General features: G+C 35.1%; 1 protein-coding gene across 3 annotated transcripts in view; it reads right to left on the minus strand.

Moving 5' to 3' along the window:
* Window positions 1-1,172: 1,172 nt before the first annotated feature.
* Window positions 1,173-22,871, minus strand: part of CDK19 (cyclin dependent kinase 19) — a 228,641-nt gene continuing 206,942 nt past the window's right edge. For all 3 annotated transcript variants that reach the window (XM_051997541.1, XM_051997540.1, XM_051997542.1), the window contains 2 exons: window positions 18,556-18,834; window positions 1,173-5,601 (listed from right to left, as the gene is read on the minus strand). In XM_051997541.1, the coding sequence (XP_051853501.1) occupies window positions 5,470-5,601; window positions 18,556-18,834 (411 nt within the window). In that variant the 3' untranslated portion in view covers window positions 1,173-5,469. The remainder of the gene's footprint in view (window positions 5,602-18,555; window positions 18,835-22,871) is intronic.

The raw sequence follows: 22,871 nt of genomic DNA on the forward strand, positions 1-22,871 counted from the left end.
AACATGTAAAGGATTGCTTGCCATCTGGGGGAGGGGGTGAAGGTAGGGAGGGGAAAAATCAGAACAGAAGTGAATGCAAGGGATAATGTTGTAAAAAATTACCCTGGCATGAGTTCTATCAATAAAAAGTTATTAAAAAATAAAAAATAAAAAGAAATAAAAGAATTTAAATAGCTGGAAGAATAGTTAGTGCTCAAGGGTAGTCATAGAAAGAAAAGGAAAATGATAATATTGTCAAAGTTAATTTAAACTTTTAATGTTATACCAAATTTTCAAAGGGATACGTTGTGTGTAATTCAATAAATTAATGACAAGATTCATTTTGAAAAAAAAAAAAAAAGAGAGAGAGAATATAGCTAGTTTAATTGTTCCCTCCACCAAAGTAAGGCTCATTTCTTCCCACAAAATTTGCACAGCAAGTTATAGGAAATATGATAATATGCTTTCAGTGCATTCATAAAGTAGTATAGTGCTAATGGCCTGTTGTCATCAGAATTTTTTGCAATAGCAGTGAGAAGTGCTTAACCACTCATGAACTTTTGCCCAAGTGAGTAGAGAAGAGGCTCAGCCTGTAATTTCAAACTTCCTTAAGTAAGAAATCAAATAAAATTAACACAGTGTTGAATATTCATTAAGACCATATTCCAACTAGTCAAACAACAGCCCAGACTTAAGAAAATCAGTAAAATGGAAGTAGAAATGTCATACTTACTGATTTTGTACTTTTGGTTTACTTCATCAGGTAGCAATATCTTTTAACAAAAAAAATTTGTAAGATTAACTTGCTTAGTCACAAAATGCAAATCCTGTAAAAAATAGAATACATAAAATGGGAGAAAATTCCTAGTGAAGAGGCCTTTTTGTCTGTTTTTGTTTTTCTCTTGAAAATAGCTTTGTTTTCATATATTTTAAAAATGACATTTTCCTAAGAACACTTAAAAAACCTCTAATTTTATCCTTGAGGTTTTGCAAGTTTGATTTCTGTGGTTTTGTGATGTTATAAACATCCTAAACAAAATTACAGATTGCTGCTCTGTGGGAGACCATTTACACCCTCTGCAATCCCAGTGTAATCTTTATAATCTTACAAGTACACTGATCCCATCTCCAGTTCCTTTTCTATTATTATTATAAATGTATATTATTTCAGATTTTAAAAATTCACACAGAAACAAAGTCAATTAAATTTTATTACAACCAAGAATATAAAATAAATGTAATTAACTCATTTTAGTTTCAACAGTCATTTCGAGAATGATGTCAAGACAACTCAAATGCAGTAAACTCTTAACTCGAAAGTAAGCAAGCGGTTCTTCCTGCACCCTATCAGAAGGGGCACAGCTGTCTGGCTACCACATGAGTAGGGTAGCAAACCTTTGCGGCAGCATGAAAAGCATATATAGTACTCCATGTAATAATTAGAAAATGAAGAATGCGTGCATGTTATTATTGAAAGAGGAAACAGACAGGCACACTTTCACAAATAGGAAACATTGGGAAAATACAAACTAGAGCAATTTGGAAAGTATATACTACATGACATATATAAAAAGTTATTTAAATTGCTATTAAAAAGGACATCTTCAGTCCACATTTTGTGTAATACTTTTAGTGTCTACACAGACAGATCTTTTAAAAAAATTAAATAGTATTAATTTACTAAATATTTAAGAGATAACAGTGCATTAAGGATTTTTTTTTCCATATAGTAATACATATCACTCCTTTGTAGTGATATCATAAAAGAGTATGTATGGCCTTATGTACAATACATTATTTTTTTTTTAATCCTATAACAATTATCTTTGCTTAATGATATTTGTGGACCATTCCTGAAGTTTATAAAGGGAACCTAAGCTGCTATGTTTTATATAAAATGTTACATGTATTTGAATACTTCGAGACTCTTTTTCTGAATGCTATTTCTGAATCTTCACCCATCAAGAAGACAGTATTGCAGATATAGTGCAGGCAGGATTTGCAATTTTCATAAAATTTTTCCTTCATTGTATAGTTTTTTGCTACATACACTTACTCAAAGTAGACAAAGTGGCTTATCTGATTCCCCTTTCTGTCTTTTTTTTTTTAATCCCTTCAACAGAATCACATCATTATAGGGAGTGATCTGTTGTTTTACTAAAGGAACCAGGCCATAAACAAATAAATAAGCAAATGTTACTTCCTATGTTTAACTGCAAAATGTGAAATGCTTTTGTGAGAGCAAAGAGAAGCTATGCAGAAAGCCAAAATTCCAAGTACTAAGTATTTTTTCAAAAATCACACAAGATACAAAAATATACTTACTAGTCCTTGGTCTTTGCAAGTTACTGCATTATTTATCTTTTTATAAAGGTAATTCCAACCTCATTATATCAGCCCTGACATGAGGAAGTCTAATCTTTACTCTTATATACCTTAAAATTCTAGAACACCTTTCTTCTAGATATACATTCATCTCACTGTAAAAACCAGAGAGAAAGCTGTTCTAAGATGATTTGCAATAGTAATGGCAGCAAACATGCCAAAAAACAATGACTATTTTTACTTCATTTCCTGTTTTAATTTTAAATACCCTGGTTTGGGGGTCACCATATACTCTACCTTTGAGCATACAGAAAAAAATATTTCTCTTATTTCAGATGAAGTTATGTTCATTTGGGTATAGGAAAATTGAAATGTAAAAATGCAATGTTTTCAAATTCTCCCCTTTGAAGTGAAATAAAATAAATTAAAACAAAAGTAAAATTGTTCTAAAACAAGGTGAGAATGAGTGTGCTGACCAAACCAAAAAATCCTAATGCCAAAAACTAATAGGCTCTAATAAAATTCAATACCAGTCTATAAAACTCATGGCATACATAGTACTGTGAAATGTCTGCAAATGTCTCAAGCACTAAAGAGCATGACATTTTGGCCTTTTCTTTTGCTTTTTCTTTGTCTCTCTCTCCACCTATTCTTATCACCACCACACTACCACCACCCCCCAAAAAAGTAATCTCTCCTTTAGAACAGGAATACTTTCCTTCTAAATTCCTAAAGCACTTAGTTTAGCTTGGGCCAAATAGAGTATATTGAGACTTTTATTAGCATCCCAAATAAAATTTAATTTGCTTTCATTGCATTTACTTTGGTGCTTTCTCTCTTCTGAAGTTGGATTCACAGTGAAACCTCTCTAATAGAACACTGCTTGCTTACAGGATCAGAAACTGAAATAAGAACCCATCTTTAATGGGTTTATTAACACCTAATGATCTTGCCATAGCCTATCTATAAGGCAATCATCTACAAGATGTGGAACTCTTCACCACAAAGGACACCTTAGTTTTATTTCCCCAACTAGAATATAAGCCCCTTTAGGACCTGGACCAGGGTTCTGCATTTTAAAGGGTATCTAGTCCAACACTAGGCACATAGTATGTGCTCAATAATTACTTAACTGACAGTTTTATATTGTGATTTAGTGTATATGATAAACTTATAATGTTGGCATGACTATAATGATTTAATTCAACATGCACTTACTGAATACCTACTATGTGCAAGGCACTGTACTAGACACCGGCTCTTAGCTGCTTTCTCACAAAAAGAATGAAAGGGGGAAAAATTATGAAGAACAAAAAATTTCTTTGAATGCAGCCTGTGGCCTGGTCTATAATTAGTCTTCATAGTTTTTATGAATGGTTAATTATTAATTATAAACCTTATGCTGAGAGAAGTAAGACCTTCTGCAAGCCAAAACAATACATTATTAGTGCAAAATGTATATTGGATTCTCTCTAAAGTTTTATTTTATTTGAGTCTAGACCTAGATTATCAAAATCAGGTAGATGAGTTCACAAATAGTAAAAAATTGTACATAATAAATAAAGGTTATTTCTAATTCTGGAAAACAATTTGCGAAATAAGGCTGGTAGCCACTTCCATGGTTAAAAGCACTCTGAAGAACCCAGATATTTTCTTTCTTCTACTGTGATAAGAGTTGTCCATTTTTATATTACTTTATAAACACTAAAAAAAAAAAATTACCTACCCCAAATCATTACTTTTCTTTTGAGCAGGCGCTCCTACAACTAGACAATGATGATTTGAGGATTATGGTAACTGGAATATTCATGATAGCTATTATATTCTTACAATTATCTGCCTATAGATTTTAGGCACATTCATAAAGTTTTCTTCTAGGGCAAAAGAAATATTTCAGTGCAATGTAAAGCCTCTTAATAGAAAGTTGCATCAACAATAGCAATATTATGTATACATAATACTTATCTTAAATATGAAAAAATCTAGATGTTTTAACATGCTTTTGAAATAGTTACTTTATATTTAATGCAAAGTGATGGGAATCATCAAATTTGTATTTTAAAAGATTAGCTTGTGAGCTTCTATTTGATTAACTTTAATTATTTAAGCTATTTATGCAAGCTGCCAAAATTGAAAAGAGGGATAAATCTTTAGAGAAGCCAACTCTATATACAATATGCATGAAAAATTTTCCTTTGAAAGGTTATGTAATGAACTCTTTAATCAACATTCACTCCTTTCTAATCAAAGTCTAAGGTAGTTAAAATGCTTTTCTTGCCTGCTGGTGTGAATGGCCAGAGGACAACATTTCACCAAAGTTCTGAAACCTTAACTAAGGTGGTCTTAGCTATATTAAAGGATGCCCTAGAAAAATATTAAAACCATAAAACTTAATTACTGAAAATCATGTGAAACACGACAATGATTCTTAAAATGGTGCTCCCTATGGATGATTATCATATCAATCACAATCCCTTAATTGGTATTCAGTTCACTAGCATGAAAATATTAATTGTATGGACCTAGAATGTTTTTCTGTTGTGGGTTCTCCACTCCCCCCTCCCTTTAACATACCTTCCCTGAAAACTAGACTAATAAAAACAATCAGTAAATACTCTGGAATAGTTAAAATGTTCTGTTTGTGACATCCATGAGCAAAACAGTAACATCCTGTGAAAACAACGTAGTGCTTTAAAAAGGTGCATTTCATCTGTGTTGCTGAACCAATATGCTTAGTATAAAACTATATACAGCTGAAATTCCAATCTAAAACATTAAAATTCTATTAAAGAGCTTTGAAAAGATTAAATCATGACAATTGCTACAGCATGAGAAAGGTGCACCAAGAATCCTTCAAAACAATACTGAAGGTTAGAAAAGTTAAGTGCTGGGTTTAGATCAGACGTTTTATCAGAGTAACCACAATGGAACACATGCATGGGGAAAGGAGCTGGGAAACTTCACAAGGACCTTCTTTAAGCTAATAAAGAAGGATGATAAGTCCACTGGAAAATACTCAATCATAAGGTTCTTCTCATAAACTTAAGAATCTTCAATCGGTATCACAGTTGGCATTTTTGGTTCTTCTCACTGTGACCTTCATATTGCTAGAGCCTTTGACTTTTGGTTCATTCATTCCATGCTGAGGGGAATCTGCTGGGCTCCTCAGTACCGGTGACCCTGATGAGTTGGATGGTACTGGGAGCTCTGCTGAGATGAGGAGGAATAGCCCATGGTACTCTGGGACTGAGAGGATCCCTGAACATTGCTTTGGTAACTCAGGCGTGAACTGGAGTGCTATGAAAAATACAAGGAAAATTGTTGTTAGAAGGACTGAATGTTCACAATGATGACTACAATAACAACTGAGGAGAAGTGGAGGGGGACAGGGAGAGAGCTAGAGGGAGGAAGGGGTAGGGAGAGAGAGGGAGGAAGAGGAAGACAGAGAAGGACAGAAAGAGAGAGAGAGAGAGAGAGACAGAGACAGAGACAGAGACAGAGACAGAGACAGAGACAGAGACAGAGAGATAGTGTGAGCATTTTTTTTTAATCATTGGGCTTCTGGTATAGAGGGAAACAAGTAAAATAAAGTAGTTCTTTAAAAATACATGTAAAATACATATATACAAGTATATAAAGTTTATATAACTATATAATACACAATCATATTATTGAATTCAATGGTTTTATAATCTTTCATAATCCTAACCTTTCTGAGTAGAAAACACTAAAAAAAAGAAAAAAAATGTCTCTGGATAAAGAACAGATTAGGATTGGGTGGATTAAATGGCTATAGGAAAGAAGATATTATTGATTTTAAGGAGTCTTTGGGATAGTTTCTGTTATGTGAAACTTGGAAGGAAAACACTGTGCACAGAAAAATTTTAACTAGGAATTTAAAAATGTAGAAGACCTTGAATTGTCATTGGGGGATGGAGAGAAGAAATAATAGGTAAAGATGTAGTCTTACTAGTGTTCAACACTAGTTGTTAAACTTGATTTGCAACATATGAACTAAAAGAACAGTACAATAAAATAGTCATGGTAAAAAACAATTTTGACAATCCCTCTCTACCTCCCTGCCTTTCAATTATGTAATTATAATAACTTATGATATAGAAAGTACTTTTAGCAATGTTGAAATTCTTAACTATAAAATATATTTAACTATTTCCCGTCATAAAACACCAACAACAATTTATGTTAGAATGTGACATTATATAAGATTCCAAAATATTCCTCTATGTTCTACAGAGAAGAATTTCAAGGATACCTTCTAGTTAAATAGATCCCAGAGTGCTTGGTTTACAAGTACTAATTGTACTAGACTACAACTCATAGCTGAGGCATTCCCAAAAGGTTCACTACAGTACAACTACTGGCATGAGCTAAAATAAAGATATAAGCTCTCTACAAAAGATAAGTGAAGGCTCTCTTTCTTCATTTATGATATGGGGGGGAAGAAGAAATCAATCAATTAAATAAAATTAGGGCCAACAAGTTCACATTCATTTGAAATACCCATTGCAGAAAAGAAATGGGCTTAGTCTTAAAACCTGAATTCAAGATCCAGCCCCAGTACTTCTTAACAATGTAACTATAACTTAAATTTGTTCTTTTTCTCTTATCTTCCTTTTAATGGAGAAGGTGGTCTTAATGATTTTAAATTTCCTTCTTGCTCTAAAAAGCCTCTCTAAGTCCAGAAAACTAAAGCTCAGGCTACTAATGTATTTTATTCAAACCGTTCTTGAAAAGGCCAAGATGACAAAATACAGAAATTGGATTACCATAAGATTAATATTAACAACGATTACTTTTCAAATTCTAGAGAAAACTTTTGGCATAATTCAGTAGATATTTCAAAACAACAGGTCTTTGGTACTATGTTTAAAAAAAGATTCTGTAATGTGGTAGAAAACAAATCATCTAGTATAAGAAGCAAAGAATGTCCCAATGAAGGTCTTTTTCTTTAAATTGGTAATTTTTTAAAAAATCAGCATATAGATTATCCACCCCCTAGAAACATTATGTTAAGGAAGTATTTGCTTTATCAGATGGCATGGTAATTCTAAGGAAGAGAACTGAGGAATTTTAAGCTTTATAGTAAGAACCATTCTTAACTCTAGTAGGAAAAGCCAGAATTTAAGTTGTATTCTCACCATTTAATTGCTTAAATAAAACAAACAAATGGCAGCAAATTCATGAAGATGACTCAAAATATGATTTAAGTCTTTTGCACATCTACTGGGAACAAATGGGGGGGGGGGGAAGGGAGACACTAACTTTACATAACACACATAAAGACAATAGAATACTTTTATCCTGGCTGCTGAAAAAGGCAAATTGTCTTTACTCCATCAAATCTGAAGTTTTGATTGGTTTAATGATACAAAGTATAGGTATAACATTTCTACTTGCATTGAATAATTGCAATTTTCAGTGAAGATTATTGTGGGAAAAGAAAGAAGTGTGCTGAAATGTTCAAAATGGAAAGCTAAAAAGTAAGCAAGCCATTTATTAGATTTTTTTCTGATTGCTACATCTTTCCCACTTCATGCTAGACCCTTATCTCCTATTTAATGTTTTTTACTCCTTTAGCATCAAAAGCATATCATCTATCTTCAGTTTCTATAGTCCTTCTTCTGCTTCTCTTTTTCCTAGAGGATTATGTTCTTTAATTTAATCATCTTTTTATCCCTTCATGAAGCTCCATCTTTGTTTTCTTTTATCTTACTGCTACTCCGAAAGTTTTTATTACTAATTCCCATTATTTATTTTTCTTTCTCCAAATACTCATCTTTTTCAGCTTCCAATTTTTCCCTTAAGTCATAGTTTTTTAGTTATAAGGTGATTTATAGTCTCAAAATTTTATTCACTTAAAAGTTATTTTTTTAGAACTTTTAAAATCTGACTACCTTTCTCTTCCATTATTATAGCTAGCTCCCACTGTCTCCTATTAAAAGAAAATCAGTTCACATGATTTCGTTCAAAGTAAAGATGATTTTTCTTCCCTTCCATGTCTTAGTTGCTTATGTAGGTTACGGCCTGATTAAAAGTAGATAGGCAGCTCCCAAAAAATCAAGGGAACATTTTGTCTCACTCCATGCCTATGAATAAAAAGAATGAAACCATAATAGATTAACTCATGGTATTCTTGGAATTATATTAAACATAATAATACAACTTTCATTTCCATGTAAAAAAATTCATCAAGTATCTTCAGCTTTTGGACACATCAGACTAAGGTTCCCATCTCAATAATACTTCACTTTACAAAAGGAACACAAGTGCGGCCAAGATGGCAGAGAGGAGGCATACAGCTGTGTAAACTCCGTGTTTTCTCTCAAAATCCATTTCATTACAAGCCTCTGAATTAATGCTTGACTGAAAAAAAACAGTTAACAAGAGAAGCCATCCTTGAAATTCGCCAGGAAATGTCTGTTTTTGCTCAAGGGCAGGGACAGTTTTAGATCGGTGCAGGCTGAGGGCAGCAGCAGCAGTGAGAGCACGGGAAGCAGCTCACAGCCAAGCAGACCAGAGGGGGGTGGGGTGTGATCTCAGCCGTCTCTGCGGGGGAGCTTTGCTACAGGATGGGATACTTTGCTCTGGCAGCAAGTCAGCAGCCCAGCAGAGAAGCTAAAAACCCAGGGAAGGGCGGTGAGAGTGGAAGGGGGGGAGGGGAGGTGTTGAAGAATACAACCTGGAACAGCTGGAGTCTCTCAGGACCTGGCCACCCCTCCCCCACAGTGTCTCAGCACGCTCTCGGAGTCTCAGAGCGCAGACACAGCACAGTCCTGCTAGTGCCTCTCTGCTGCCCCCGCAGTCTGTAGAGGAAGCTCGGTAACACCACCCAGCCCCTCCCCCCAAAAAAGCAGACTCCATTTAGGGTTTTTTCTTCTTTTTCTTTGCTAGTTTGTCTTTGATTCTTCTCTGACAAAATGAGCAAAAAATTGAAAAAGACTTTAACCCTTGACAGCTTCTATACGGACAGAGAGCAGACTCTAAATCCTGAGGAGACTAAAAACAGTCTCCAGGTGAATCCCCAAAGGAGGAGATCATCTGTTCCTCAGCACAGATGAACCTCATACAAGTGATTAAAAAGGCTCTCACAAGGGAGCTGGAAGAAAAATGGGAAAAGGAGAGGGAGGCTTGGCAAGAGAGTCTGGAGAAGTCATTCCACTCAGTTAAAGAGAGAGTGGATAAAGAAATAAAATCCTTGAAAAATAGGATTGGGGAACTGGAAACAGAAAATACTCCTCTAAAAAACAAAATTGGCGAAATGGAAAAAAATTCCACAGAACAAAAGAACTCAATGGGACAATTAGAAAAAGATTTTTAAAAAGTGAGTGAAGAAAACACTTCATTGAAAATCAGAATCGAACAAATGGAATTGAATGACTTGAGGAGACAAGAAGAATCAGTCAAGCAAATCCAAAAAAATCAAACAATGGAAAAGAATGTGAAATACCTTCTGGGGAAGACAACAGACCTGGAAAACAGATCCAGGAGAGACAATCTGAGAATCATCGGACTCCCAGAAAAGTATGATGAAAAAAAGAGCCTGGACACTATTTTGCAGGAAATTATCAAAGAGAACTGCCCAGAAGTCATAGAAACAGAGGGTAAAATAGACATTGAAAGAATTCATTGATCACCTACTGAAAGGGATCCTAAAATCAAAACACCAAGAAATATAGTGGCCAAATGCCAGAACCCTCAGATGAAGGAAAAAATACTGCAAGCAGCTAGAAAAACCCAATTCAAGTATCGAGGAGCCACAATAAGGATCACCCAGGATCTGGCAGCATCCACATTAAAGGATCAAAAGGCCTGGAATATGATATTCCAAAAGCTTAAGGAACTCGATATGCAACCAAAAATAACTTACCCAGCCACAATGAGCATCTTTTTCCAGGGAAGAAGATGGACATTCAACAAAATAAGTGAATTTCACCTATTTTTGATGAAAAAGCCAGAACTTAACAAAAAGTTTGACCTACAAATATAGAACTCAAGAGAAACCTAAAAAGGTAAAAAGAAATCTTGGGAACTATATTTCTACTATAAAGATGTATAAAGAATACATGTATACCTTGTTCTAGAAATTAGATGTGGAAAGGACATTGTACCAGAAAAAGGGTAAAGTGGGGGTACTACATCTCATGAAGAGGCAAAGGAAACCTATTATATCTGAGAGAAAGAATGGAGGGGGATGAATATAGTGTGTATCTTACTGCCTTCAGAATTGGCTTTAAGAGAAAAATTTTAGACATATTCAATCTATGGTGAAACTTCTCCCACCTCATTGAAAAGTGAGAAGGGAAAAGTGAAAAGGGAAGGAATAAGCTAAGCAGAAGGGAATACGGAAACTGGGAGGGAAAGGGGTAAGACAGGGGGAGGAACTCTAAGGCGGGAGGAGGGATACTAAAAACGGAGGGCTGTGAGAAGCAAGTGGTGTTCACAAGCTTAATACTGGGAAGGGGGGGTAAAGGGGAAAGAAGGGAGAAAAGCATAAACCGGGGTTAACAAGATGGCAAGTAATACAGAATTGGTCATTTTAACCATAAATGTGAACGGGGTAAACTCCCCCATAAAGAGGAAGCGGTTAGCAGAATGGATTAAAAGCCAGAATCCTACAATATGTTGTTTACAGGAAACACACCTGAAGCGGGGAGATACATGCAGAGTAAAGGTAAAAGGTTGGAGCAAAATCTACTATGCTTCAGGTGAAGTCAAAAAAGCAGGGGTAGCCATCCTGATCTCAGATCAAGCTAAAGCAAAAATTGATCTAATCAAAAGAGATAAGGAAGGGCACTATATCTTGCTAAAGGGTAGAATGAATAATGAAGCAGTATGTATATTAAACATATATGCACCAAGTGGTGTAGCATCTAAATTCTTAAAAGAGAAATTAAGAGAGCTGCAAGAAGAAATAGACAGCAAAACTATAATAGTGGGAGAGCTCAACCTTGCATTCTCAGAATTAGATAAAGCAAACCACAAAATAAATAAGAAAGACGTCAAAGAGGTAAATAGAATATTAGAAAAGTTAGATATGATAGATCTCTGGAGAAAACGTAATGGAGACAGAAAGGAGTACATTTTCTTTTCAGCAGTTCATGGAACCTATACAAAAATTGACCATATATTAGGACATAAAAACCTCAAACTCAAATGCAGTAAGGCAGAAATAGTAAATGCATCCTTTTCTGACCATGATGCAATGAAAATTACATTCAACAAAAAGCCAGGGGAAAGTAGATCAAAAAATAATTGGAAACTAAATAATCTCATACTAAAGAATGATTGGGTGAAACAACAAATCATAGACATAATTAATAACTTCACCCAAGAAAACGATAATAATGAGACATCATGCCAAAATGTATGGGATGCAGCCAAAGCGGTAATAAGGGGAAATTTCATATCTCTAGAGGCCTATTTGCATAAAACAGAGAAAGAGAAGGTCAATGAATTGGGCTTGCAACTAAAAATGCTAGAAAAAGAACAAATTAAAAACCCCCAGTCAAACATTAAACTTGAAATTCTAAAAATAAAAGGAGAGATCAATAAATCTGAAAGTAAAAAACTATTGAATTAATTAATAAAACTAAGAGTTGGTTCGATGAAAAAACCAACAAAATAGACACACCCTTAGTAAATCTGATTAAAAAAAAGAAAGAGGAAAATCAAATTGTTAGTCTTAAAAATGAAAAGGGAGAACTCGCCACTAACGAAGAAGAAATTAGAGCAATAATTAGCAGTTACTTTGCCCAACTTTATGCCAATAAATTCAATAACTTAAATGAAATAGAAGAATACCTCCAAAAATATAGCTTGCCCAAACTAACAGAGGAAGAAGTAAATATCCTAAACAGTCCCATCTCAGAAAAAGAAATAGAACAAGTTATTAACCAACTCCTTAAGAAAAAATCCCCGGGACCAGATGGATTTACATATGAATTCTACCAAACATTTAAAGAACAATTAACTCCAATGCTAAATAAACTATTTGAAAAAATAGGGATTGAAGGAGTCCTACCAAACTCCTTTTACGACACAGACATGGTACTGATACCTAAACCAGATAGGTTGAAAACAGAGAAAGAAAATTATAGACCAATCTCCCTAATGAATATTGATGCTAAAATCTTAAATAAAATATTAGCAAAAAGATTATAGAAAATCATCCCCAGGACAACACACTATGACCAAGTAGGATTTATACCAAGAATGCAGGGCTGGTTCAATATTAGGAAAACTATTAGCATAATCGACTATATCAATTACCAAACAAACAAAAACCATATGATCATCTCAATAGATGCAGAAAAAGCATTTGATAAAATCCAACATCCATTCCTAATAAAAACACTTGAGAGCATAGGAATAAATGGACTTTTCTTTAAAATAGTCAGGAGCATACATTTAAAACCATCAGTAAGCATCATATGCAATGGAGAAAAACAGGAACCTTTCCCAGTAAGATCTGTAGTGAAGCAAGGTTGCCCACTATCACCATTATTATTCAATATTGTATTAGAAACACTAGCCTCGGCAATAAGAGTCGAGAAAGAGATTAAAGGAATTAGAGTAGGCAATGAGGAAACCAAACTATCACTCTTTGCAGATGATATGATGGCATACCTTGAGCACCCAAGAGATTCTACTAAAAAGTTATTAGAAATAATTCATAACTTTAGCAAAGTAGCAGGATACAAAATAAATCCCCATAAATCCTCAGCATTTTTATATATCACCAACAAAATCCAACAGCAAGAGATACAAAGAAAAATTCCATTCAAAATAACTGTTAATAGCATAAAATATTTGGGAATCTACCTACCAAAGGAAAATCAGGAATTATATGAGCAAAATTACAAAAAACTTTCCACACAAATAAAGTCAGACTTAAATAATTGGAAAAATATTAAGTGCTCTTGGATAAGCCGAGTGAATATAATAAAGATGACAATACTCCCTAAACTAATCTATTTATTTAGTACTATACCAATTAGACTTCCAAGAAAATATTTTAATGATCTAGAAAAAATAACAACAAAATTCATATGGAACAATAAAAAGTCGAGAATCTCAAGGGAATTAATGAAAAAAAAAAATCAAATGAAGGTGGCCTAGCTGTACCTGATCTAAAATTATATTATAAAGCAGCAGTCACCAAAACCATTTGGTATTAGCTAAGAAATAGATTAGTTGATCAGTGGAAAAGGTTAGGTTCACAAGACAGAATAGTCAACTATAGCAATCTAGTGTTTGACAAACCCAAAGATCCTAATTTTTGGGATAAGAATTCATTATTTGATAAAAACTGCTGGGATAACTGGAAATTAGTATGGTAGAAATTAGGCAAGGACCTACACTTAACACCATATACCCAGATAAGATCAAAATGGGTCCATGACCTAGGCATAAAGAACGAGATTATAAATAAATTAGAGGAACATAGGATAGTTTATCTCTCAGACTTGTGGAGGAGAAAGAAATTTGTGACTAAAGATGAACTAGAGACCATTACTGATCACAAAATAGAAAATTTTGATTATATCAAATTAAAAAGCCTTTGTACAAACAAAACTAAGGCAAACAAGATTAGAAGGGAAGCAACAAACTAGGAAAACATCTTCAGTTAAAGGTTCTGACAAAAGACCTCATTTCCAAAATATATAGGGAACTGACTCTAATTTATAAGAAATCAAGCCATTCTCCAATTGATAAATGGTCAAAGGATATGAACAGACAATTTTCAGAGGATGAAATTGAAACTATTACCACTCACATGAAAGAGTGTTCCAAATCACTATTGATCAGAGAAATGCAAATTAAGACAACTCTGTCTTAACTACACACTTAACTACACACCTGTCAGATTGGCTAAGATGACAGGAAAAAATAATGATGAATGTTGGAGGGGATGTGGGAAAACTGGGACACTGATGCATTGTTGGTGGAGTTGTGAACGAATCCAACCATTCTGGAAAGCAATCTGGAATTATGCCCAAAAAGTTATCAAACTGTGCATACCCTTTGATCCAGCAGTGTTACTTCTGGACTTATATCCCAAAGAAATACTAAAGAAGGGAAAGGGACCTGTATGTGCCAAAATGTTTGTGGCAGCCCTGTTTGTAGTGGCTAGAAACTGGAAATTGAATGGATGCCCATCAACTGGAGAATGGTTGGGTAAACTGTGGTATATGAATGTTATGGAATATTATTGTTCTGTAAGAAATGACTAGCAGGATGAATACAGAGAGGCTTGGAGAGACTTACATGAACTAATGCTAAATGCAATGCACAGAACCAGGAGATCATTATATACCTCAACAACGATACTGTATGAGGATGTATTCTGATGGAAGTGGATCTCTTCGATAAAGAGAGCTAATTCAGTTTCAATTGATAAATGATGGACAGAAGCAGAACCCAAAGAAAGAACACTGGGAAATGAATGTAAACATTGCATTTTTGTTTTTCTTCCCAGGTTATTTATACCTTCTGAATTCAATTCTCCCTGTGCAACAAGAAAACTGTTCGGTTCTGCAAACATATATTGTATCTAGTATATACTGCAACATATTTAACATATATAGGACTGCTTGCCTTCTAGGGGAGAGGGTGGAGGAAGGGAGGGGAAAAATCGGAACAGAAGCAAGTACAAGGGATAATGTTGTAAAAAAATTACCCTGGCATGGATTCTGTCAATAAAAAGTTATTATAAAATAAAATTTAAAAAAAAGAGTACTAAAAAAAAAAAGGAACACAAATAATGTTGGTAAAGGTATAAATGAATAAAAAGTATTCTAGAAATCAATTTGGAACTATGCAAAGTCAAGTGGCTAAAATACTAATACACTTAGACTCAAAAGACTTCCTTGCTGGGAGTACACGCCAGCAAAGAATAAGAAAGTAGGTACCCATAAATGGGGAATGGGTAAACAAAGTGTGCTACATGATTGTAATGGAATATTAGTTGTTCTGTAAGAAATGACAAATATGATGAGTAAAGAAAAGCTTAGAAAGATTCATATGAATTAATATAAAGAGTAGAAGATAATATGACTACATCAGTGCAAATGGAAAGAAAAAACCACAAAACAAACAAAAGTGGTTGCTATAAAATTACAAAATACAAGTTTGATCCCAAGAAGAGATAGCTATAAAGACACCTCTGCTCTTTGCCTTAGCAAAAGGGTATATGGGAAATAGAAGGATGGGAGAATTATGGATGAAAAACATTGCATATAACATCAATGTTTTTTGGATGAATTTTTTAAAAAGTTCTTTAGGGGATCATTCTATAGAATATGGAATTCTGTAATGGGCTGAGGCTTGAGTTGATGCACTGAGGTCCCAAGCACATGAGGCTAAATAGTAATTGGACCATACTCTATTAATATATAAGCTTGGAGAAAGAATGGCCCCCGCCCACTCTTTGTGCAAGTCCTGATGTGTTGTATAGGAAATGATGATTCTGGTGGGTAGAGGCAGGGAAGGAAAAAGGAAGGGGAGGAGAGCTCAGACTTCTATCTCTGCTAGCATTTGCCATTGTGATGACTTTTCTGTTTCTTTCTCTTCTTCTTTTTGCTTTTTTTTTTTTTGCTGAGGCAGTTGGGGTTAAGTGACTTGCCCATGGTCACACAACCAGGAATTGTTAAGTGTCTGAGGCTGGATTTGAACTCAGGTCCTCCTGACTTCAGGGCTGGTGCTCTACCCACTGAGCCATCTCCTCCCCTTCCTTCCCTTTCCTCCTGACTAAAGAAGAGAAACAAACAGAATCCTAATAAAAAAGCAAAAAGAAGAAGAGAAACAAACAGAAAAGAGAGAGAGAGGTCTGAGCTCTCCTCCCCTTCCTTTTGTTTTTGGAGCAGCGTCTTAATGTCTTCTGTTTCTCCTCTCTACTATTGCCTGTCCTTGAGGATTAAAGGGTATGCCAGTGGTGTGTAAAATCTTATACTGTGCACAAAAGTGTGCAAAATGTTTGGAGGTGTATGCAGGACCATCGTCAGTTTTTATTGCTTGTGGCACACCCATAATGGCAAATGCTTGCGTGAGGAATTCAGTGACCACTCGGGCTGTCTCTTTTGCTGCTGGTATGGCAAAAGTGAATCCTGAAAAGGATTCTACCCACCAGAATCGTCATTTCCTATACAACACATCAGAACTTGCACAAAGAGTGGGAGGGGGCCATTCTTTCTCCAAGCTTATATATTAATAGAGTATGGTCCAATTACTATTTAGCCTCATGTGCTTGGGACCTCAGTGCATCAACTCAAGCCTCAGCCCATTACAGAATTCCATATTCTATAGAATGATCCCCTAAAGAACTTTTTAAAAAATACATCCAAAAAACATTGATGTTATATGCAATGTCTTTCATCCATAATTCTCCCACAACATGGATAAAAGACAGATGACCGAAAGATTTATAATGGGTCACATCCATTTGCCAGATTTCATTGGGTCTCAAACCACGAGGGTTCTTCCCTGGAGGCAGTGTAGGAGCATGGAAAGGAAGGCAAGCTGTACAGCTTTTTACTATGCTCCTAGCTTCCTCTTTTGTAATCCCAAATTGTAAACGCAAAGCTCAAGCAGCCTGATGGTATTTAGAATGGGATTCCTGGGCCTCCTGAAATAAAGGCGTACTGGCTAACATAGTTAAAAGGCTATCTGCCTTTGAATTCCCATCAAAAATAGGACCTGGGAGTCCACTATGTGAGTGGACATGCAAGATATAAATCTTACCTGGATGTTTTCTCACTTGCTCCTGAAGTACCTTAAAGAGCTGATATATATTAGAAGCTGCAAATTTTATTTGGGCTGTGGCAATTCTTTGTATCACACCTACTGAATAGGCTGAATCAGATATTATATTTATGTCTCCTGGGTAATAAGTGAGAGCTAACATGATTGCATATAATTCGTTCTGTTGAGTGGACTGAAAAGGAGTTCTGACTACTCTCTTTATCGTTAAGTCATGAGAGTATACAGTACAAATATTGTGTTTGGACGCATCTGTAAAGATAGTTGGTCCTTTAAGAGGAACTTTAGAAACTTTTTCTTCAAGAATCCATTGCCAATTATGTAAAAGTCTGGTTATCTTTAATGGAGACCCATGTATAAAATTTGGAGCCATGGCTAATAAAATTTGCCACTCTGGGATGGTCTCACAGCACACATTAATTTGTGTATTGGTGTAAAAGGTGTATATCTTATCAGGTCTTGCCCCAGATAATTGTACTGCTCGCTTAATGGCCTTTAACAAAATTCTAGCCACAAGCACTGGGTAAGGAGTAAGACTTTGTTCTGGTTCTGCTGGGAGGCTCACCCATTCTATCACACTGTCTCCTTGATGAAGGACTGCTGTGGGTGCCTCTTGTGTGGCAAAAACTGATATTTCCAAGGGTTTTTGAGTGACTCTTTCAACCACATTGGATAAAGTCAATTTACCTTCTCTCAAAGCCTCTTGAGCTTCTTTTGTAAGCTGGCGTGGTGAATTTAAAGCACTGTCTCCCCTTAAAATATCATATAATGGTTGTAACTGATAGGTAGTCAAGCCTAACACTGGTCGCATCCATTGAATATCTCCTATAAATTTCTGAAAATCATTTAAGGTGTTTAGCTTCTCTGTTCTTAAGGACAGTTTTTGTACTATAAGCACCTTAGGGTATACTTCATATCCTAAATATTGAAAAGGAGCATGTCTTTGAATTTTCTCTTCAGTTATGTATAATTTATAGTATCTTAGTGTTTCTATCGTCTTTTGTAGACATGCTTCTAGCATTTGTTGCTCAGGTGGACATCCCAATATATCATCCATATAATGTAATAGCATAACTTTTGGAAATGCTTTTCTTATTGGAGCTAGAGCAGCAGCAACATACATTTGACACATAGTGGGGCTGTTTTTCATTCCCTGTGGCAAAACTGTCCATTCTCCTTTTTCCTCCCCTGCCTCCATCCAACAGAATCGTCATTTCCTATACAACACATCAGGACTTGCACAAAGAGTGGGCGGGGGCCATTCTTTCTCCAAGCTTATATATTAATAGAGTATGGTCCAATTACTATTTAGCCTCATGTGCTTGGGACCTCAGTGCATCAACTCAAGCCTCAGCCCATTACAGAATTCTATGGAATAAATCCAATTAAATAAAACTCTAAAATGACATTAACATTTGGATCATTTTATAAAATAAATAATTGGCCAAAGGTCTCAAAAACACAAGCTAATACCTGATATTCAGAAGGCATGACAGGCCCGCCTGAGTTAGTGCCTGAAGGTCCTAGCCGTGGTTTCTTATTTGGAGGCACTGGATTAAGGCCTGAGTCCTGACTGTGCTGGAGCCCTGCCCCAGTACCCCCTGCTCCTGCTCCTGCTCCCGTTCCATTTGTCTGAGTGCTGTTTTGCTGTTGCTGCTGTTGCTGCTGCTGCTGCTGTGGTGGTGGTGGCGCTGCCTGCTGTGGCTGCTGAGGTGCTGTTTGTTGCTGATGTTGATTCTGCTGCTGTTGATTCTTTAAAAAAAAAAAAAAAGGCAGGCATGAAATTCAAGAATGATTATTGTATTACATGAATACTATTTTGAGTGTTATTGTTTTTATTTCTTGAGTATTTAAATTTCCCTTGTCAGATCCAGTGGAAATGATTGAAGAACAGTGGAATGAAATGGGACAAGCAGGTAACTGGATACATTTCCCAACAGGGAGCTATTCAGACTATAGAAAATGGTTTCAAGGTAAATTTGGCATATTATACTGGTTAGGATTTTTAAATACTACTACCCCAAAGTAGGTGACATTATGAAATCAATCCTGTACAGATTAAAAACAGCTACAGGGAATCTTTTCCATCTTTACTTTGGAAGTTATTCAAAGAGAATGGCAAAGACAGAAAAGGTTTAAAAGAAGATAGTAATACCATGATGAAGTGAAGCCAGGAAGCTGCTCAAGCTCTCCCAGTTTCCCTCAAAAACCTCATGAAACCAAGCCTCTGAACAGAATCTGATGGAATGAAACCAGTCTCCAGCTCAAGATATATTAGAAGACTTCAAGAAAGTCAGACAGTGGCCAGGAAAGCCTGTGAGAGGATCTTAATCAGCAGATCAACCCTCAAGTCTATCTCAGTAGCAGAGCAGACCAGTGGGGCAGCCTCCAGGTCTAGCACAGAAGGCACATTTGCCAGCCCAGGGAAATGAGACTGCTGCCTGAGAGACCAGGCAGGGCTACTCCTGCTGTGAACAAGATACTAAATACACGGGGCCCTTGTGCTCAAAGCCAAGGCTCAGAGAACACAAGAAGATTGGGACAGCGCCCCCTAAAGCCCAGGGGAAGAACTTGACCTTAAAATTCACAAAACTGAAGGAAGGAAGGGAAGGAGGAAGGAAGAAACAGGAAAGAACTTTGACTTTAGAAAGTGACAGGAAAGTGCAAAATACTAACTCAAAAGAGGACAAAATGACCACATGGGAAATCTCAAAGAGTGATATGAATTGGTCTCAAGCCCAAAGAGCTTTTTGGAAGTATTCATAAAGGTTTTTACAAGGCAAATAAAAGAAGTAGAAAAAAAATTGGGTAAAGAATTAAGTGATGCAAGAGAGAGTAAACAGCTTAGACAAAAAGTGGCCAAAGAAAACAATTCCTTAAAAAAAAAAATGTAATTGGTCAAATACAAAAAAAAAAAAAAAAAAAAAAATCCACTGATGAAAACAACACCTCTAAAGTAGAATTGATTAGTTGGAAAAAGAGATACAAAATGTATGATTTTCCAAAGAAAATCATACATTAAAACTAGAACCAGGCAAATGGAAACTAATGATTTCATGAGACATCAAGAATCAAACATACTAAAAAGAATGAAAAAATAGAAAATGTAAAATACGTCATTGTAAAAACAACTAACCTAGAATATAAATTGTGGAGAGGCAATTTAAAAATGATTGGTCTACCTGAAATCCACAAATTAAAAAAAAAAAGCCTACAGAGTATTCTTCAAGAAATCATCAAGGGAAAATGCTGATAACTAGAACCAGAGGACAAAATAAGTCATTGAAAAAATCCATCAATCACCTCCAGAACGAGATCCCAAAAGGAAAACCCCAAGAAACCCTGTGGCAAAACTCCAGAACTATAATCTGGAAAAAAAAAATACTACAAGCTGCCAGAAAAAAAAAATGGAAAAACAATTCAAGTATCAAGGAGCCACACCTCCTCCCCCAATCCTTTGAATGATTATCCAGGATCTGGCAGGTTCTACTGGACTGGACTGGAGGGCCTTCTGGAATAGGCAAAGGAGCTGGAATTACAACCAGAAATCACCTAGTCAATGAAATTGAGCATCACCTTTCAGGGGAAAAGAATCAAGTATATACAGTGGCAACTATAGGACAGAGGGAACTACACAGGTGCTAATAATAACTATGAATATGAATGGGATGAACTGTCCCTTAAAATGGAAGCAGATAGCTGAACGGATTAAAGACCAAATTCTACAATATTCTGTTTAGAAGAAACACAGAGATATATTCAGAATAAAGTTTAAAGGCTGAAGCAGAACAGCAAAAAAAAAAAAAAAAAAAGTATAGCAATTCTGATTTAGATAAAGCAAAAAACACATTTTATCAAAAGAAATAAGAAAGGAAACTACATCTTGTTAAATGATACTATAGACAATGAAATAGTATTGATACTAATTGTATACATATCAAATGGCACAGCATCCAAATTCTTAGAGAAGAAATTAAGTCAGTTACAGGAAGAAATAGACAAAAAAAGTATACTAGTAGGGTAATGCAACCTCCTCCTCTCAGAATTAGATAAATCTAACCAGAAATGAACCAGAAAGAATCGAGGGAAGTTATCCCATTTTAAAACAAGAAACTGAACAAGTCATCAGTGAACTCCCTTAAAACCAACCAACCAACAAACAAACAACAACAACAACAACAACAACAATAAAAAAAAAAACTCTAGGGTCAGATGGATTTACAAGTAAATTCTACCAAACACTCAAAGAAAAATTAATTTTTAGGAAATTAGCCAAACTATGAAAAAATAGCCAAATTCCTTCTGTGATATAGAATGGTGATAACACTAAAGTAAGAAGGGCCAAAACAGAGAAAGAAAATTACAGACCAATCTCCCTAATAAATATTGATGCAAAATTTTTAAATAAAATATTAGCAAAGAAATTAGAATAATTTATCAGCAAGATAGTATATAATAATCAAGTGGGATTTATATCAATAATGCAGGGCTAATTCAATCTAAGGAAAACTACCATTAATCATATCAATAACAAAACTAAAAGAAATCATTAATTTCAATAAATGCATGAAAAGCTTTTGACAAATTACAGCACCTATTAAAGAGCATAGGAATAAATGGAGTTTTCCTTAAAATGTTAAGCAGCATCTATCATAAACCATCAGCAAACATTACTTATAATGGAGAGAAACTAGATGCATTCTCAATAAGATCAGGGTGAACAAGGGTTCCCATTATCACCACTATTATGAAATGTTGGCGTTAAAAAAAAGAAATTAAAGGAATTAATTAGAGTAGGCAATGAGGAGATAAAACTATCACTTTTTGCAGATGATACACTTAAGAGAATCCTAGAGAGTCATATAGCCATCTGTAGTCATGAAAAAATGCTCTAAATCCCTAATGATTAGAGAAATGCATATGAAAACAAATCTAAAGTAAGATTAGTTAAGATGACAAGAATAGACAATGATTAATGTTGGAGAGAATGTGGCAAAACTGGGGCACTAATTTGGAATTATGTCCAAAGGGCTACAAAACAATTTCATACTCGTTGATCCAGCAGCACCATTATTGGGTCCATATTTCAAAGAAATCATAAAAAAGGGGAAAGGATCCACATGTCCAAAAATGTTTGTAGCACCTCTTTTTGTGGCAAAGAAATGGAAAATGAATATATGTCCATCAACTGGGGAATGGATGAAAAAATTATGGTATGAAAGTAATGGAATTGTTTGTATTGGTCTATAAAAAATGATGAACAGGCTGATTTTAGGAAGGCCTGGAAAGATTTATATGACTTAATGCTAAGTAAAACAAGCAGAACCAGGAAAATATTGCACACAACAACAGCAAGATTGGGTAATGATCAATTACGATAGACTTGGTTTTGAGTTTTTCTCAGTGGTTCAGTGATCCAAGACAATCCCCAATAAACTTTGTATGGAAAATGCCATCCACATCCAAAGAGAGAATTATGGAGACTGAATGTAAGTCAACACATGCTCTGGTCATTTTTTTTCCTTTTTTTTTTTCTTCTTGTGGTTTTTTCCTTTTCTTCTGATCTTTTTCTCCCAACATAATTCATAAAGAGATATGGGGATAAAAAAGAATGTCCATGTATAAATCAAACCCCCACCCATTTTTTAAAATCATAACTGGGGAAAATAAAATTTTTTTTAAAGTTAAAAAAAATAGTAATGTCACTCAAATGCATCTAATAATAATTAACTATAAATGATAAGTAGTCTTGAGCCTGTAAGTTTGTTTACTATATTTTGGACTTATAG

Source organism: Antechinus flavipes, chromosome 4 (genome assembly GCF_016432865.1).
Source record: "Antechinus flavipes isolate AdamAnt ecotype Samford, QLD, Australia chromosome 4, AdamAnt_v2, whole genome shotgun sequence".
Classification (NCBI taxonomy): domain Eukaryota; kingdom Metazoa; phylum Chordata; class Mammalia; order Dasyuromorphia; family Dasyuridae; genus Antechinus; species Antechinus flavipes.